At 39.5% G+C, this 19,886-nt stretch overlaps 1 protein-coding gene across 1 annotated transcript in view; it reads left to right on the forward strand.

The window, feature by feature from the left end:
• DNAH3 (dynein axonemal heavy chain 3) overlaps window positions 1-19,886 on the forward strand; it is a 201,401-nt gene that overhangs the window by 85,515 nt on the left and 96,000 nt on the right. Inside the window, exons 28-37 of the mRNA XM_021712292.1 lie at window positions 1,239-1,353; window positions 3,446-3,644; window positions 4,886-4,994; window positions 5,220-5,333; window positions 6,081-6,257; window positions 8,304-8,395; window positions 10,287-10,506; window positions 11,283-11,417; window positions 16,088-16,199; window positions 18,013-18,254. Coding sequence (XP_021567967.1) covers window positions 1,239-1,353; window positions 3,446-3,644; window positions 4,886-4,994; window positions 5,220-5,333; window positions 6,081-6,257; window positions 8,304-8,395; window positions 10,287-10,506; window positions 11,283-11,417; window positions 16,088-16,199; window positions 18,013-18,254 — 1,515 coding nt within the window. The remainder of the gene's footprint in view (window positions 1-1,238; window positions 1,354-3,445; window positions 3,645-4,885; window positions 4,995-5,219; window positions 5,334-6,080; window positions 6,258-8,303; window positions 8,396-10,286; window positions 10,507-11,282; window positions 11,418-16,087; window positions 16,200-18,012; window positions 18,255-19,886) is intronic.

Genomic DNA, 19,886 nt, shown 5'->3' on the forward strand with positions numbered 1-19,886 from the left:
GTGCTTTATTATTAATAACAATAACAACCACCACTATTTACTGGATGCTTAATTATTCACATCACACACATTGTGCCAAGTGCTTCGTGTGCACTATCTCGTTTAATCCTCAACACAGCTTGAAGAAGTAGCTATAATTATCTAGATTTGACAGACCAGGAAATTGAGACTCAGAGGCTTAAAATCATTTGCCCAGAACCACATAGCCAGAAAGTGAGGAAAGTGGGATTTGAACCTGAGGTGGTCTCCAATTTTTTTTCTTTTTGAAATTTATTTTAATTTTTTATTTTTACTTCCTCATTTTGAAATAATATGAGACTTACAAATAATGTTGAAAAATAATACAATGAATTCCCATTTCCTCTTCATTTCATTTTTTGTACATTTTAACATATTATATAACCACAGTATAATTATCCAATTCAGGGAATCAACTGTGATACAATATTATTATCTAGTCTATAAACCTTTTCTTTTTCTTTTTTTTTTTAAGGTGGGAAAGCAGGATTTATTGAGAAGACAGAAAAGCTCATAGTGGGAGGGAACCCAAGGGGGTTGCCCTAGCCTATAAACCTTTTAAATTGGCTGATTTAAATTTAGCCAATTGTCCCCTAATGTCTTATTTTTCCTTGTCTAGGATCCAGTCCAGGATTATATGTTGCATTTTGTGTTTATATCTCCTTTGATCTGAAAAAGTTTTAGGTTTGGGGGGTTAATTCTGGTTTACTATATAATTTATACACAGTAAAATTCACCCTTTTTAGTTAGCATGCAGTTTTCAGTTTTGACAAATGCGTATATTCGTGAAAGAACTGTCACAATCAAGATACAGAATGGTTCCACACCACCCCAAAATTCTCTCACGTCCTTTGTAGTCAATCTCTGTTTCGACTCTAAGCCTCTGGCACACTCACACATACTCACACGGGCACACGTTGCATACACACACTCTCCAATCTGTTTTCTGTTTCTATAGTTTTGCCTTCTCCATAATATCATAAAAATAAAATTCTGCAGTATGTAACCTTCCAAATCTGGCCTCTTTAATAGCATAATGTATTTGGAATTCATCCATTCATCCAGAGGTTAATGACTGGGGGTGAGGGAAAGACAGACTTGAGGGATGACACCCAGGAGCCTGGTTTGGACTATCTGGTGATCAGTGGTGCGTTCCCTGAAATAGGGATACCAAAGGAGAATCCAGCTTAACCATTTGTCCTCTCTTCTGCCCCTGTTAGGATTTCCTGAAAAAGAGCAATGATCAGATTGCACAGATTGTCCAGCTGGTGCGAGGGAAGCTAAGCAGCGGAGCGCGACTCACTCTTGGGGCTCTCACGGTTATTGATGTCCACGGTAAGCAAGGAGACTTCCCTGGCACTGCTGACTGTCCAGGAATCGCAGCCAGGCTTACTTGTCTCGATTCTCCTGGATTGAATGGATTCAGGGTTTCCTTTCCATTAGTGAGAGGTTTCTCCTACTGAGAGTAAGATGGGAGAGGAAGAAGAGAACGCCAAAAAGCTTTGTGCATGCCCATCTTGGGCTTCCCCTCCAGCCCCAACCTCATTTCCAGGAACCCTCCAAACAGGGCTCGCACTGAAATGGGGATGGCCAGAGTCATTTCTGAGCTTCACCAACTTGGCATCATTTCCTTGGAAAGCCACAGCTAGTATTTTTGAGTACTCACTAGGTGCCAAGCTTTGTGCTAAGTTGTTGACATATATTATCTCATTTTCATGAATATTTCACAGATTAAGAACCTGAGGCTTAGAGAGGTAAATAACTTGCTGAGAGGCACACAGCTAGTAAGCAGCAGAAGCTCCTATAGCTGTCTGCTTTCAAACCCAAGGAACTGGAAATGGGCAGTGATGCAGGGAGGGAATAGTGAGACATGATGCCTTCTAGCTTTTCCTTTAAAAAAACAAGAAGAAGAGGAGGAGGAAGAAGAAGAACTGGGGTCTTTATATAAAACAAACCATCCCCACACCCTCACTCCATCATCACCAAGGAAACTAGGGCTGGACCAGACTGGTTGCCTGGGAACAGAGTCTCTTGCTCACACCCCCTGTTTCCTACTGGTGTTTCATGGCATCTCATTCCTCTCAAGGTTGATACTCATTTTAATCTGATTTCATTTAGGTAGACTAGCATAAAATCAGGGAGAGAGAAGGGGAAAGGAGCTCTTCTACAGCTGACAAGAATAATAGGTGCAGATGTGGGTTACTGCCTAGGTGTTCCCCATGGTGGTTGGGTTCACAAATACAAGCTTGCATGCATACTCACACACTCACATGTGCGTGCATGTGCGTGCACTGCACACACACCGCATAGCAAAGGCGTCCTCAACTTCATCCCTTGAAACTCACTTTCCTCTTGGATTGCTCATGCAGACTCCCAACTCCCGATACCATCTTATGTGTTCCCTCAAGAGCCAAGAGGGGAATTAAATTCCTTGAGAAGGAAGAAAGAGTTGTTGGTAGTATCTTCTTCAAGGACTCTTTCCTGCAGGGTTTTGGATTTTTCTATAATAAAGAATACTTCTCTTTTAGGGCGGTAATAGCCTTGCAGAAGCTTCCCTTTGCAAGGTTACATGTCTGAGATCCTAATTTCAAGCTTCTGTACTAGCTCTGAGAGCTCAATAGCTCTCCACCTGTGAGTTACCAAAAAGAAATTAATGATTATCATGAGCCTATATCCACTCTTCAACTTCAAGTCTGCTGTTACTGTGAGAAAATTAAATTATGCTTACAACCCCAGGAGAGAGGATAAAAGATAGAAATGTATCTCCCAGCTGGTTTCTCAGGCCCCTAGATGGAAAGAATACATCTAACCATGGAACCACAGGCTTCCCCTGATAAGTAGATCAGGCCATGCTGATTGTGTTCTCCTAGGATATCCAAGAGGTTAGAACAGGGTCAAAAAAGTCATATGGGGACTATGACAGAATTTGGGATCACTACATATTGCAAAGCCCTCTGGGTCAGTCCCCCAAGAATTTGGGGATGATAATGGTAACTAATACATATATAATGTTTTCATATGTCAGGCAGAGTTCTCCCTGTCATCTATCTATCTATCTATCTATCTATCTATGTATCTATCTAGGTAGGTAGGTAGATATGTATTCATTTTAATCTTCATAATAACCCTATAATGTAGATTGAGAAACTTGCCCAAAGTTACATAGCTAGTTTGTGGTGAACCAGAATTTGAACCCAGGCAGTCTGATTTCAGAGTATGCACATTTAATGCCTCTGCTATACTGTCTGAGAAAGCAAAGACCAGCTTCTGACAGATATTTTGCTTTCAGGCTGGGTTGGGCAAGGAGGCTGGTGGAATCTAAAATTGTTTGATGAGCTTGATAATATCCTCTTCTGACCCGGGAGCTTCTGAAGATGGAGAATTCTAATGGCACTGCACAAGTGCTTATGCCTGTGTGTCCCAACAGCCCGTGACGTGGTTGCCAAGTTATCTGAGGATGGGATCTCTGATCTGAATGATTTCCAGTGGATCTCACAGCTGCGCTACTACTGGAAGGCAAAGGATGTGCAGGTGCAGATGATAACTACAGAAGCCTTGTATGGCTATGAGTACCTGGGAAACTCCCCCCGACTGGTGATTACACCCCTCACTGACCGCTGCTACAGGTAAACTCTGAGGCTCCCAGGCCTGAATGGTAAACAGAGAACTTCAGAAGGAAATGACAAGGGAGAAAGACTAGGGGCATCTTGGGCGTGTTACCTTTATGCTCTATATTTCAGATTCTCAGATTTTAGAATTTTGCCCTTAATCACCATGGTCCCCAAGATGGGCATGGAAACTAGGCCTTCAGGTTAGAAAGGAGAAGCTAATAGGAGTCCTAGTACAAACTGATACATTTAAACCAACAAGTAGAATATTGGTGCACATCTGTGAACATGATATGGGACCTAAGTAGAAAACTATCCAGCAGCAAGAATCAGGATGGTGCCTGGAGATTCCATGGCCAATAGACAAAGAACTGGATCAAGGACTCAGGTAAGAAGTCTTTAAGTTCTGCCAGTCAGTCTAATGAAGAGATCCAGTCAATCTGTGCTCAGCAAAGTGTTATGCCACTTTCTGTAGACGTCATAGCATTAGAAATCTGGATTCAGTGAACCTGTCAATTTTGTGATGCTTAGACTTTTTTTTTTTTTTTTTGCTTTTGTATACAGTGGAATTTTTTTTAGATTGTAAAAATAATACTTAAGAGTATTTTCAACTTTCAACATTCCCACTTTTTTATGTTCTGTGATTTTTGCTCTTTATTAATTCATTTGTTCCACTTTACTCAATAGCCATTTTTTGAAGTGTCCTGTGCCAAACATGATCTCAAGAAACCCTAAATCTAATGGTGGGGGTAGCTATACTCAAATGATTACAAGACAGCATTTTAACTGAAATTATAGAGACTCATACCAAGGGCTGTGGAACTGCAGATATTACATCATTTATTTCTAACACTTATCTTTTACCAGGCACTGTATTAGTTTGCTGAGTATATGAAACAGAAACAAATATGATTCCTGAACTCAAGAGTCCATAATCTAGTGGGAGAGATACACCTATTTTCACCATTCCATTAGTACTGATGATCTTTGGAATGTGGAGTTTATGAGTATTTTTCACTTTTACGTGATTCATTTATGTATTATGCATGTATTCATTCAAAGAAATGTTTATGGGTACATTGTGCCAGGCTCTGAGGTTACAATGCCAAGTAAAATCCATTTTTTCTTTCAGTGACACAACATTGGTCATATAATCAAGAATACATTCTAAACTTCTCGTGTGAATCAAAATACACAAAAAGCCAGTTCTTTTCTGTGTCTTAGGACTCAGGGACTGACATCTGTTTTCTTCCCTGTAGGACACTGATGGGAGCTTTGAAACTGAACCTTGGGGGGGCTCCAGAGGGTCCTGCTGGGACTGGCAAGACAGAAACCACCAAAGATCTGGCCAAAGCTTTGGCTAAGCAGGTAGAGAAATGACACCTAGCCCCACCCTCTTTTCCTGGCCTTCTCTGGATTCCTGTCCAGGGAAGTGAGTGGAAAGTTAAGATGGTTTAGTGTAATAGGCGGATTGAAGCCCAGCTCTTCCTGTAGAATAAGAAGAGAGGAGCCCCACTCCTGTTTAATGGTGCAGGGCAATTCAGATGTGATGGAATCCATCCTGAATCATGCCCAAATCCTCCCTCTTTCTAGTGTGTGGTCTTCAACTGCTCTGATGGTTTGGATTACAAAGCCATGGGGAAGTTCTTCAAGGGGCTGGCCCAGGCAGGAGCATGGGCCTGCTTTGATGAGTTCAACAGGATCGAGGTAACTCTGCTTCTAGTCTATATAACAGAGGGGTTGCTCATGGAAGGGCATTTTCCTGGGCTCTCAGCTCCTTAATGTCAGGGCCTTATGTCTCCACTGTGGCCCCTTCCATGGAGTAAGTACTCAATGAACTAAACAAAAGTCACATGTAATACATATATTCCCACCTTCCCATCATATTAATTCATTCACTGTACCATTCCAAAATTTATTAAGCAGCTACTATGCATCAGATATTCTGCATATATTCATGCTACAAATGAGCAAGAAATGATCTTGCTGTGTAGACTGTTACAATCCAGTAAAGGGAAATAAAAATTAAATGAAACAAATAGAATACTATAAAAGTCTATAGTGGTAATACATAAGTGTTATCACAGAAGAGTGGACAATTAATTCTATTTGGATGAGGAATAAAGATCAAAAATGTAAACATGCAGTTTGAACAATAAACACTGAATACCAACTGTGTGTCAAGCAGCACTATGCTAGGTGTTGAAACAAAGATAAAATACTATAGAAACAAGTATTTGCGTGCACACACACACACACACACCAATTTTCTTTCTTTCCTTTTTAATTTAATTTAATTTTTTACCTAAACCTCAAATCTTGCTTTTAATTTTGAACGTGAAGATCTGGTTCTCAGATGATTGGGTTCTTTCTTTGCTGAGTGAGGGGGACTCTGGCAGAGTGGGGTGGCTGCTGGAAGCAGGCACTCTTATCAGTTGAGCATTCTCACCCCAGGTAGAAGTGCTGTCTGTGGTAGCTCAGCAGATTCTTAGCATCCAACAAGCCATCGTTCGGAAGCTAAAGACATTCATCTTTGAAGGCACTGAGCTCTCTCTGAACCCAACCTGCGCAGTCTTCATCACCATGAACCCTGGGTATGCTGGCAGGGCTGAGCTGCCAGATAACCTCAAGGTAAACATTAATGTGTATCAATGCTGGGTGTACTTTAGGAATAGGGACTTCTTCAGGTATCCACTGGAGGTTCTCATAGAGAAACCCAACAGTTGGGCCAGGTGGTAGCTATGAGAAGTAATAGTGGAGAGTCAATGGTGTCAGATAATACTTGACCTCAGAACACAACCACCTCCCCAGCAAGGTCTCATGGAGGAGGAGAATACATACATACATAATGACTAATGGCAAATAGAAAACAATGAACACTCCAAGGAGGAGTGTTTCAATTGTCTATAGGAGTCAGGCAGGTAATATAAGCTAGAGAAGCAAGCTAGACACAGTAAGGAGTGTGGTGAATGCCACATCTGGAGACAGTAGCTACATCTTAGTTTTAGATTACTGTTGTTGCCAAGCAGAAATTTTCAGATCTTCTCCATTTTTTAGGAGAAGCCAGAAATTCAGATTTTTATATAAAATCTCCTGATTTTTAGATTCTGACTGAATTTTTTAAAAGATCACTGTAGGCCAAACAAAACACATCTACTGTCTACAACCATAGCACCCTGAACATGCCTGATCTCAATCTGACCTAAAAATATATCTATTTACAAAAGAGCAACAGATTTTAAGACAGAGAACTTTGGTAAACCTAGGACAGATCACATGGATAGCCTCTCTTATTACCAAGCTTTCTAAGCCAAAGTGGTTTCCATATCAGGAAGGCTGTTCCAACTACTTAGACATCAAGAGTGCATATTTGTCCCCAGTGCATATGGCTGAGCTGGCCTGAGCTATAGCCAAGACAGTATTCATTAGCCTTGCTGTTAGTGGAGAAGGAGAGTGTCTCTGAAATGGAGGAAAGAGAGAGCCAATCAGGTCATCTTCTAGGGAAGATGACTCTAGATGATCTTAGCATACTGCTTTCATGGAGGGAAAATAACCCAAAGGACACATGATGGCTAGGTCTCCTCCCATGGGAAGAGCATCTACCACCTCATCAGCATGAAAAGAGTAACCAGTGGGAGACTTCCCAGCTTGCTTTTGTACTGATTTTATTCTATTTATTGCTCCATCCCCGTGGGTGGAAGTGATAAGAGAGATCCAGCTACACCCACATCCACTTTAGTGAGTGACTTTAGTACATGACCCTTTACCTGCTAGAAATGCATTCTGTTGGGTACCCTGACATCTTATTCAAACAGAACACTTCTCTCTGAGAATGGAAGAGTCAGGGAGATCCTTCAGGTGGCTCCTCCCCTATTGTTTAACATAGGTCAATGAGGCCAAAGTAGAATTTGGACTCACATTTTTATTTTTTACTACCCAGGTGTAACCACCCCCTGCACCCGTCTCAGCCAACAATTCTGTTAGGTCTGCAAGGCAGCTTTCGTGATAATGTGGTACAGTAGAAAGCACTAGAGTGTGGTGCCAGGGAGCCTGGTTTCTAGATCTCTAACTGCATAATTCAGACAAGCCACTTCTCCTCTAAGATGTAAGGTAGTGGACAACAGCTGATGTTTACTGAGCACTCAGTATATGCCACATACTCTTATTAGCACTTCACTTACCTAATATCGTTTGTTTTCATGATAACTCTATGAAGAGGGTCACGTAAACAACTTTTTGAGATGAAAGAAGTGAGGTCTACAGGGGTTACATAACTTTCCCACAGCAAGTAGACAGCAGAACAGGAATTCAAATCAAGATCTAACTTCTGGACTTTTCTGACATGTATTGGTCCTGAATTCCTAAATGATCTCTGATGTCTGTATTGAATGATGCTGTGAGATGTCCTCATTTGGTATAAGGGAATGAGGTGCACCAGCACCTAGGACCTTCCATGCAACCATTTGAGGGACCCAATATGACAACATGTACCTGGACAGGGCCAGTGGGGAGGTTGGTGGAACAACAGATCTGTTCATTGAAGATGGTCTCTCTGCAATAACTTGTCCTCTAGACCTCCTTGCCTGAATGATTATGCTACTTCCTTTTGCCTCTGTATTGCCTTCCCCCAGTAGTCACTATATGTGTTCAGGTTCTGGTTAGTTATTTATTTTCCAGGCCTTGTTCCGGACAGTGGCAATGATGGTGCCAGATTATGCTCTCATTGGAGAAATCTCCCTCTATTCAATGGGGTTTCTGGACTCCAGAAGGTACGTTACATTGATTTTCCAGTGGATTCTAAATGCCTTTAAAGAATGGCTTTTTGGGTAGTAAAGTCAGGGTGGTTTGCCCATTAGAAGAAAAAAGAGAAACTTGAGAAACTTGCTTCTGCTCACTGGCTGCTCTGAGAGCATATAGCCCTGGTTTTGGTCTTGACCCCATTTCTGGCTGGGAAATGGCCCAGATCCCCAGAACAAGGCCTCCTTTCTCTTTACATACATCTGGACTTCTATTGAAGAAAGTAGCTACTCATATCTTTCTCACCCCTCACTCTAACACATACACATCCACATTACTAGATGGTATAAGGCAACACTGTAAAATGTATAAAATTATTCAAACATTGAAGAACATTTAACATGATTTATAATTAAGTTGTTATTAATATAACATTTACTGCCTTCCATCAACTGGGTTATCTCTCATTCAAGTTTTGCCCAGTTTCCAACACACACATACACACAGAGAGAGAGAGAGAGAGAGAAATATCAGTGTCTTCATATGTGCCGGTATGTGTGTACCAAGAGTTATGAGTAATCATTGTAAGATGACTTTTATTGATCTATTCTAAATTTTAACTGTGTTTAACAATTGACTTTTTGTTATAACAGATGTCTCCACAAGGCCCTTGGCATCTTTGTGGCCTGGATGTCCTTGTTTGTAATCCTAGGGGCTGCAGAAATTTTCAACAGAAAGTGTCACCTTTCTTAAACCAAGAAGCTGCCTCAGTCATATGAGGTTTAATTAATTTATTTTTTCTATAGTATACCTGGATTGCATTGATTTGCCTCTTTAATTCCTTTATTTTTTCAACTAGCAAATCTTTGTTTGCAAATAAAGGCATTTAGAAAGCCACCTATCTTATGCCCATCTAAATCTTTATTTGCAAATAAAGGCATTTAGACAGCCGCCTATCTTACGCCCATCCCTGTTCTAGATACTAGTGAACAACACAAAGTCTTTGTTTTTAAAGGAAATCAGTTTTGTAAAAAGGTTCTCCATAAAGGGAATGGACATAAGTATATTAGTTAGGGTAACTCTGATCCCCAAATCCCAGTGGTTTAGCATAACAAAAGTTTATTTTTCACTCACTGAAAATACAAAATGTGCTTGTGATCGGGGTAGTTCTCCCACAAGGGAATTCAGGAACCCAGGTTACTTACGATCGTGTCTACAATACACGGTTGGGACAGAGGCTCTGGGAGAGGTTTTTGTGGACCCACCTTGGAAGTGGCATACATCAGTCCCTGTCATTCACATTCCATGGGCTGGAACTTGGTAGCTTGGCCACCCCTAACTGCATGGCAGACTGGGAAATGTGGTCCAGCTGTGTGTCCAGGAAGAATAGGAAGTGGCAGTGCATATAAGTAAGCATGTGCTCTGTGCTCAGCGTATTAAATTTTGAGTTGGATTTCTTAAATCAAAAAACTAAATAGACTTGGAAAAAAACTATAATGCTATAGAAGTGAAAAAAGTGAGTTTCCCTTTAGTCCTGCTCTCTGGGGGCTAACATCATTAATAATTTAATGTATTCTTCCCTAACTTATATGTGTGTGTGTGTGTGTGTGTGTGTGTGTGTGTGTACACGCACGTGCATATATTCATATATACACATAAAAGTTTAAAACATATAATTTCATATACAGTACATGCTATATGTGTTATGTGCTTGCTTTTTTCATACTGACTTTGAAAGAGAGGTATAGTACTTCCATAGCTCATTGGGTAACTCTATGAAAACCTTCAAATGATATGGCTTCTTCATCAAGCCCATGGGCAAGCCTGGTTTATGAAGGGACAAGGGGCAAGAATGCTGAGAATGTCTGCTGGGCAGAATGTGGTTCTCTCTGGATGTCCACAGACATGTTTTTGGCCTCCCAGTCTTGCCCAGAAGATTGTGGCAACCTACCGCTTGTGCTCGGAACAACTCTCCTCCCAGCATCACTATGACTATGGTATGCGAGCTGTCAAGTCTGTGCTCACTGCTGCAGGCAACCTGAAGCTCAAGTATCCAGAGGAGAATGAAAGTGTCTTGCTGCTCCGGGCCTTGCTTGATGTCAACCTGGCCAAGTTCTTAGCTCAGGATGTCCCTCTGTTTCAGGTATGCAGAGGTTTGGGACCTTGGCCCAGGACCAAGGCTCTATCTACTTCTAAAGATGAAATGTTGTCTTTGGCACCTTCTCCACATCCTCTTTATCCTTTCCACCTTCTCTTAAATTCATGTTAACAGGGAATTATATATCTCCTCACACCCTCTCCTCTCCAGCCAGCATCCCTGTTGCCTGAAATCCTTCACTCAAACGTTAAATAATATGGGTAACAGCAATCATCTCTGTCTACTTCCTGACTTTTGATAAAAATGATTTCACTGATAGCATAACATTTGCTGTTGGGTTGGGATGGATGTTTTTAATCCAATTTTTTTTAGATTGGAAAACATGGTTTATTTAGAAAGTAGATTAGAGAGAGAAAGAAAAGGGGATCTACCTCCCCCAGATTGGGGAGGGGGTCAAGCTGACAAAGAAGCATGGCCATTTTTAATCCAATTAATTGGCTTCCTTTTGTAAATAATTTAATCTTTACCAGGCTGTGAGCTCCATAAAGACAGCAATCATGACTGTCATGTTCATTCCTAGTACAACTAGAAGATAGTACAGACTCAGATATTTGTAGACTTTTAAAATGATTTGAGAGAGAAATTATGTTTTGCAGATAGTGTTGACATTTGTAACTTTTGGATAAGTTTCGGTGCAGGAAAAATTGGATTTGGAATTCTTTTTCAAAGAGTTCTACCTATAGATCTCATTTTAGCAAAATGCTGACATCACATATCTGATACTTTATCCTTTCCACCCTCTCTTAAATTCTTGTTAACAGGGAATTATATCAGATTTATTTCCTGGAGTTGTTCTTCCAAAGCCAGACTATGAAGTTTTTCTGAAAGTGCTGAATGAGAACATCAAAAAGATGAAACTCCAGCCGGTATCTTGGTTTATTGGGAAAATTATCCAGGTTGGTTCCTGTGCCCATAAAAGTGTGCCCTTTTCACTGTTTGCTGAGGTAGCAACAGTAAAGACTTGTGGCAAATTGGAACTGAACTGACAGCAATGAGAGGTGCCTGAGTAGAAATGGAGGTTAAAAGTTGTCTGGGAGTGGTAGTGTACATCTGTAGTCCCAGCTGCTTGGGAGGCTGAGACAGGAGGATAGCTTGAGCCCAGGAGTTTAAGGTTGTTGCAGTGAGCCATGATTGCACCACTGCACTCTAGCTTGACAGAGAGAGACCCCAACTGAAAGGAAAGGGAAGGGAAAGGGAAAGGGAAAGAGAAAGGAAAAGGAAAGGAAGAAAAAAGAGGGAAGGAGGAAGGGAGGGAGGGAAGCCAAACAAGCAACAACAAAAACCACTAAATCATGCCCATCAGTTTCTGCTGTGAGACTTTAGGCAAATTAGTTCACCTCTCTCAGCTTGTTTCCTCATCCAAAAAATAAGTAATTTTGAGAGAGAAAAGGCATATAAAATGCTAGGTATAGTGCCTGACACCATTTCATTATCAACCCCATCATCTTCATAGTCATCATCAGTGTCTTTGGCATCATCATTTCCCGCAGTCACATTATTAATTAGAAGTGAAGGTCAAAGTAAGACCCAAGTCTCTAGATTCTGAGATCAGACTGCCTTGTGGTAAAATTGTCTTTTCCCGATTATATTACCTAGTGAGCTAGTCTTTAATATAATTCATTTAACCAAATATTCAATCACAATTTATCATTGAGATTTTACAGATGGACCATTCCTTAACTAGGCATGAACTTTTTTTTTCATTTTAATGTTTTTTTGAATTTCAAAAATAGCTTTGAGGGGTACAATTAGTTTTTGGTCTGGGCTTTAAGCGTACTCACCACCCCCACCTGTGCACATTGTACCTAATAGATAATTTTTCATCCTGCCACCTCTTCCCTCCCTCCCCTTTCAAGACTCCAGTGTCCATGATACCATTCTCTATGTCTTTGCATATACTTAGTTTAACTCCCACTTATAAGTTCTTACAAGTGAGAATGTACAGTTTTTAGTTTTCTGTTCCTGAGTTAGTTCACTTTGAATGATGTTCTCCAATTCTGTACAAGTTGCTGCAAAAGGACATTGTTCTACTCCTTTTGATAGCTAAACAGTATTCCATGATGTATATATACCACATTTTCATTATTCTCTAATCTGTTGATGGGCATTTAGGTTAATTCTACATCCAAGTTACTATAAATTGTGCTGTGATGAACATGTGGGTACAGGTGTCCTTTTCACGAAACAACCTCTGTTCCTTTGGGTAGATACTTAGTAATGGCATTGCTGGATCAAATGGTAGATCTACTTTTAATTGTTTGAGAAATCTCCATACTGCTTTCCAAGGAGGTTGTACTAATTTACGCTCCCACTAGCAGTATATAGCATTCCCTTTCCTCTGCAACCATGCCAGTATCTATTATTTTTTGATTTTTTAAATGATGTCCATTCTGACTGGTATAAGGTCATTGTGATTTTAATTTGCATTTCCCTGATGATGAGTGATGTGAGCATTTTTAAAATTTATTTGTTGGCCATTCGTAGATCTTCTTTTGAGAGATGTCTGTTCGTGTCATTTGCCCACTTTTTAATGGGGCTATTGACTTTTTTCTTGCTAATTTGTTTGAGTTCTTTGCAGATTCTGGTTAACAATCCTTTGTCAGACATATAGTTTGCAAAATATATTCTCCCATGCTATAGGTTGCCTATTTGCTCTGCTGGTTATTTCTTTGCTGTGCAGAAGCTTTTTGGTTTAAGACTCATTTGTTTATTTTTGTTTCTGTTGCATTTGCTTTTGGGGTTAGCCATAAATTCTCTGTCTAGGCCAGTGTTCAGAAGAGTCTTTCCTAAGTTTTATTCCAGGATTTTTATGGTTTCAGGTCTGACATTTAAGTCTTTAATCCATCTGAGTTAGTTTTTGCATAGGGGGAGAGACAAAGGTCAAGTTTCATTTTTCTGCATGTAGCTATCCAATTTTCCCAGCACCATTTGTTGAATAGAGTGTCCTTTCCCTGGTGTATTTTTTTTAATCTGCTTTGTCAAAGATCAGTTGGTTGTAGGTATTTGGGTTTATTTCTGGAGTCTCTATTCTATTCCATTTGTCCATGTGTCTGCTCTTGTGCCAGAACCATGCTGCTTTGGTAACTACAGCCTTGTAGTATAATTTGAAGTCAGATAATGTGATGCCTCCAACTTTGTTCTTTTTGCTAAGGATTGCTTTGGCAATTCTGGCTCTTTTTTCAGTTCCATGTGAATTTTAGGATTTTTTTTTTCTGATTCTGTAAAAAATGACTTTGGTAGTTTGATAGGGATTGCATTGACTCTGTAGATTACTTGGAGTAATATGGTCATTTTAATAATGTTGATTCTTCCAATCCGTGAGCATGGGATGTTTCTCTCTTTGTTTGTGTTCACTATAGTTACTTTTATCAGAGTTTTATAGTTCTCCTTGTAGAGATCTTTCATCTCCTTAATTAAATATATTCCTAGGTATTTTAGCTTTTTGGTTGCTATTGTAAATGGAATTGAGTTCTTGATTTGATTCTCAGCTTGGTCACTATTGGTGTACATCAGTGCTACTGATTTATGTGCATTGATTTTGTATCCTGAAACCTTACTGAATTCATTTATCAAGTCCGGGATTCTTTTGGAGGAATCTTTAGGATTCCCCATGTATAAGATCATATCATTGGCATAGAGATATAGTTAGATTTTTTCTTTTCCAATTTGGATACCCTTGCTCTAGCTGGGACTTCCAGTACAATGTTAGCTAAGAGTGATAAAAGTGCTCATCCTTGCATTGTTCCAGTTCTGAGAGGGAATGACTTTTCTCCATTCAGGATGACACTGGCTGTGGTTTGTCATAAATGGCTTTATTATTTTGAGGAATGTTCCCTCTATGCCTATTTTGCTGAGGGTTTTTATCATGAAGGGATGCTGGATTTTCTCAAATGCTTTTTCTGCATCTATTGAAATGATCATATGATTTTTTTAAAATTCCATTTATGTAGTAAGTTATGTTTATTGACTTGCTTGTGTCGAACCACTGTTGCATCCCTGGAACTTGGTTGTGGTGCATTTTTTTAAAAAATGTGTTGCTCAATTCAGTTTGCTAATTATGTTGTTGAGGATTTTTGCATCTATGTTGATAAGGAATGTTCTATATCCATAAGGGATATGAACTTACTTTCTAACATTTTATTATGAAAAAAAGTTAAACATGCCAAAAAATTGAAAGAATTATATAGAGAACACCCATGTACTCACCAATTAGATTTTACAATTAACATTTTACAATCTGCTTTATCAATTATCTATCCATCCATCAAATATATCCTTTGATGTATTTCAAAGTAATTTGTAAACCTGCAGATGAGCCTTTATATATCTTACTACCAATTTTCAAAAACAAAGTGAAAATTTTAAAAAAACAGGTATCTGGAGCCACTTGCCCTTTTGTATATTGATGTCTTGAGAGTCCATTTCAGGGTATGTGCAGGAGGAGATAAGAGGTTGTTGAATCACTGATGTCTCTCTAATTTCTGATGCACAGTCAACTCCATTCATCTTTTTTTCCATCTGAAATGTCTTTCAAACCTACTTGAATGCCAACACTACTTGGTGGTTGGGAGACTTTTCTGTTTTGTTCTTTGATCTGTAGCACCTAGAACAGTGTCTTGCACATGGTATATGCTTAACAAATATTTTCTGAATGGTATCTGTCCCTTTGTCTACCACCCTATTGTCACCACCTTCATTTAAACCCTCCTTATGGCTCTCCTTCAAGGTAAATAATAATAATAATAATACTATAATTTTTAAAAGAAAAAGCTTCATGTGTTGTCTTTCTCTGAGGAACTCACAGTCTACGGGGAAAATTTTTTTAAAACCATAAAATTTCATATAAATATAGGTAACCAAAGCATCTGTATTTCAACTATCATGGAATACTTGTCACAGACAGGAACAATTAAAAAATGTAAGAAATGGACTTCCACATAGCTGATGATTCTCAAGGGTAGGGAATAAAATTGCATGAAAGGTCGTTTGTATTTTATAGCATGGAGCCTTGCTCAGAAGATACATTTTCATCTACAGAAAGTCCAATCAAGTCAGAACAGCAGTTAGATCTCAAGAAAGTTTCCAATAGAAATGCAATTTGCTGAACTCTATTTCCTTTTCCTCTTTAAAAGTAAATGGCAATGGTACAATAAAAAGATTAGCAGCATTAAAGTCAAACAGCTCTGTGTTTGAATACTGGTTTCACCACTGATAAGTTTGGGCAAATTATTTAATCTTTCTTGGGCTCAATGTTACTATCTGTAAAAGGTGGTTAATGATACTTGAGTAGATTAGATAATTTGGATAATCATTTGATCCTTAGCACTTAGATAGGAACAGAGCAAATAATAGTTTCCATTCCTTAAATAATTGGAGACACACACATGCTTATTAATCCAAAAGATATTTAAACAATAGATTACAAAAATGACTATAGTTCATCAAAGCCAGAAGTGACTGTGAGAATCTCCTTTTGACCCCTCATTCTTCACTGACTTCTGACTAACTTGGAGTATGGAGAGGTTTGCAGTGATTAATTTCTTTTATGAATGATGTCTTCTCCCAGATCTATGAAATGATGCTGGTGAGACATGGCTATATGATTGTTGGAGACACCATGGGTGGCAAGACTTCTGCTTATAAAGTGTTGGCTGCAGCTCTGGGTGATTTACATGCAGGTAAATCTCACATCCCTGGCTTCTAGGAAGGACAGAATTCCCCACTCAGCCAGCTGGCTCCATGGAGATAATGCCAGGCTGGTAGTCTTGCCAGCCCTGGATCATGACATCAGAACTAGAAATAGAACATAGCACACAGATGTCTACAAGCAGAAAATAAAAAGTCAGGGTGAGGGGGTTTTAATAAGGGATTTTATATGCTTGTCATTAATGCTGGGGGAATTTTCTGAAGCTAAACAGTAGCTTGTCCGAAGGTTCCCCAATAAGAGAGAAACTCCCATCATTGGCCTAAACAAAATTAGTCTAAAAGCAAATCATCGCATGGTTTTGTTTCTTTTCCTTTTTATTTCCACTTATTCTTCCCTTCTCTTTCCTCCCCTTCCTTTCCCTTTCACTTTGTTTTGTCCTTTCCTTTCTTCCTTTTCAGATGGAGATAAGCGCTCCTACTTTTGAATCAGACTCAGAGTTGGGCAAATGACTAAACCTCTTTTATCTTCTGTTTACCCAGCTGAAATACGAGATTATTGTAAGAATCAAATGAGATTATGCAGATAAATCACCTAGTTGGTGCCTACTTGACAAATGAAAGCTATGTTCATTACCAGAGAACAGTTTTCGGTTTTCTTTTTAATAAAACACAAATCTGAGGTTTTGAAAAGCAGTCTCATGTAGTGCAGGTGTTACTTCAAGTATTTCATTTAAAAATGTTTCGGCCAGGCTCAGGAGAGACTGAGGCAAGTGGATTGCCTGCGCCTGCAGGCTTGAAACCAGCCTGGGCAACTTGGTGAGACCTTGTCTCTACAATAAAATAAAAAATAGCTGGGCGTGGTGGCACACATCTGTAGTTCCGGTTTCTCGGAAGGCTGAGGTGGAAGGCTCGCTGGAGCCCAGCAGGTCGACGCTGGAGTGGCCATGACCATGTGTGCCACTGCACTCTAGCCTGGGTGAAAGAGTGAGACTCCAGCACAAAAAAAAATTTTTTTTTTTTCAAATAACATTTGATGATTGGCTTGCTATTGAATTTTTGAGGTTTTGTTTTGGGAACTATCTCAGCCTTAATAATTAATTTGGTCATTTTAAATTAAAGTGAAAATTTTAACATTTTAATCTAGTTTTAAAAACTGAATGAAGAAAAAGGAGGCTGCCCTATTGTCTTTGTCCCAGGATTCTGCAGAAATGGTTCTTTATTTAGTTCATGGCTCATGGACTTTAACTATTCCTTAGTTTGGAGGATCACATAGAAGTGCCGTTGTTTTCTGTTATTAAATTGTATGCTGTGCCATCCATCAGCCAGTACATTCTGGTTGAGTTTTAGTATTCCAATAGTGTGCATCTCTCAGGAACAATTGACACTTATTGAACAGCTGAAAAAAAGTTTCAGAGCTAAACTAGTCCTTCGGATAGAATCATTTTCTAGAATCTTTTTATCTGTCAGCTGTTTCCTCATCTCAAGTCAAAGCCAAAGTTCTTAGAGTGGCCATAAGGGCACCTACATAAAGAGGGCTGATAATATGGCATGACTCTCTCTTTTTGCTTGAATTCTGTTCTTTAGTTCTGGATTTGATTGGCCCACTTGCCCCTTCTGAAATGAGGCACAAAAGAAAGTGTGGTGAAAAATCAATGGCTATAACAACCCAACAATTTAAGGCATTGCCTGTCCCAGTATCCCAATCTTTCTAAGGACTGAGCACAGATTTTATAAGGACTTCCCTTGTATAACATGTTCATTAAAGTTGGTTGAGATGGCAGCATCTTGTTTAATGTTCTGGTCTCACCAGAGCCTTTGTAACTGGTGTTGGACTTTCTTGCCCAGCCAACCAGATGGAGGAGTTTGCCGTGGAGTACAAGATCATAAACCCCAAGGCTATCACGATGGGGCAGCTGTATGGGTGCTTTGACCAAGTGAGCCATGAGTGGACAGATGGTGTTCTCGCCAATGCTTTCCGGGAGCAAGCATCTTCACCATCTGATGACCGCAAGTGGATTATATTTGATGGGCCAGTAGATGCTGTTTGGATTGAAAATATGAACACTGTTTTGGATGACAATAAAAAGGTAGCTACTGAGTCTGATATCACTTTTATGTGATGAGACATAAATTCTTTTATTGACGTGATTGATCAGAATTATATAAAGACATACATTTATTTATTACACTAAGAATCAATGTCCCATAAGAGAATAACAGTTATCAGTTCATGAATTATGCTCCTATTTATACTTATAGTCAGTAAGCTAAGTGCTTTTAGAGATAGTGTTGTATAGTGATTAAAAGCCTTGCATCAGATTGGTCTCCTAGGTCTACAGCTGAGCTTTGCTGCATTGGGCAAGTTACATAACTTCTCTGAATCTATTTTCTAATTTGTAAAAAGGTAATAAAAATGGAGTTGTTGGTAATTAAATGAAATCATGCATATGCAATATCTGATATATAGGATGTGTTTTGGTTATCCTTTGCTATATAATGAACTCCCCTAATGCTTAATGGCTTAAAACATGGTTTTGAGGCTAGGATTTTGAAAGGACTCAGCTGGGCAATTGGTCTCTAATTCTTATTATGTCACTTTGGGGAGCTCTGGCTGGAAGATCCACATTTCAGATGACTTCTTCACTCCGTGTCTGGGGGCCTTCTTTCTTTTTGCCTCCCTGTCCAAATAGCACCTCATCTTTCATGCCACTGCGCATGGCTTGGGCTTCTTTCTTGGTGGTGTCTGGGTAGTGGCACTTCTTATATGACGGGTGACTTCCAAGAGACAGGAAGTGGAAGTTTCCAAGAAATTAAGGGCTATGCTTAAAACTGATACAGTGTCATGTTCTCTGAAATCTGCTGACTAGGAAGTATGGGGTACAATGTTCACTATCTGGAGAATGGGCCACCTGGGACCCAATCCTCACCACTACACTATAGGTCCATGTAACAAATATGCATGTGTGCTGACTGAATCTAAAATAAAAAAAGAAAAGAAATAAATAAAATAAAATATATCACCATTTCAAGGGAGAGTTCCTTCACTGAATATATGTCATTATCAAACCAAATCAAATTATATTTTCTAACTGTGTTTAAATGTCACAAGACTAAGAGTCATGCTCAACAAGAAGAGGCCTAATTATCAAATTATACAAACACACTAATTATATCATGTGCATAATTTTCATTATATAGCATATAAAAATAGAAATAAGTTTTATTACATGATATGGACTGTATTATAGAAACTAATTATACAAATGTATCAGTTAGTCTTGAGATCAGAGGTATAAGAGAATCATAATCAGTGAATTTCCTAATGACTCTTCTTGGCTCTGGGCGTAAATGAAACTAGAGTCACAGGTGTGGAACTATTTTATTTTTCTTTTCTTTTCTTTTCTTTTTTTTTTGTTTTGGGGTCTCTGTTGTCCAGACTGGAGTGCAGTGGCATGCTCCTGGCCACTGCAGCCTCAACCTGCTGGGCTCCAGCAATCCTTCCACCTCAGCCTTCCAAGTAGCCAGAACTACAGGTGTGCGCTACCACATCCAGCTAATCTTTGATTTATTGTAGAGATGAGGTCTCGCCAAGTTGCCCGGGTGGGTCTCAGGCAGTCCATTCGCCTCAGCCTCCCAAAGTGCTGGGATTACAGGCTGAGCCACTGAGTCCGACCTATTTTTCTTGATATTGAGAGATGACACGACTGGTGGTGTCAGCC

This window comes from Carlito syrichta, unplaced genomic scaffold (assembly GCF_000164805.1).
Source record: "Carlito syrichta isolate Samal-C Ts95f unplaced genomic scaffold, Tarsius_syrichta-2.0.1 Scaffold303175, whole genome shotgun sequence".
Classification (NCBI taxonomy): domain Eukaryota; kingdom Metazoa; phylum Chordata; class Mammalia; order Primates; family Tarsiidae; genus Carlito; species Carlito syrichta.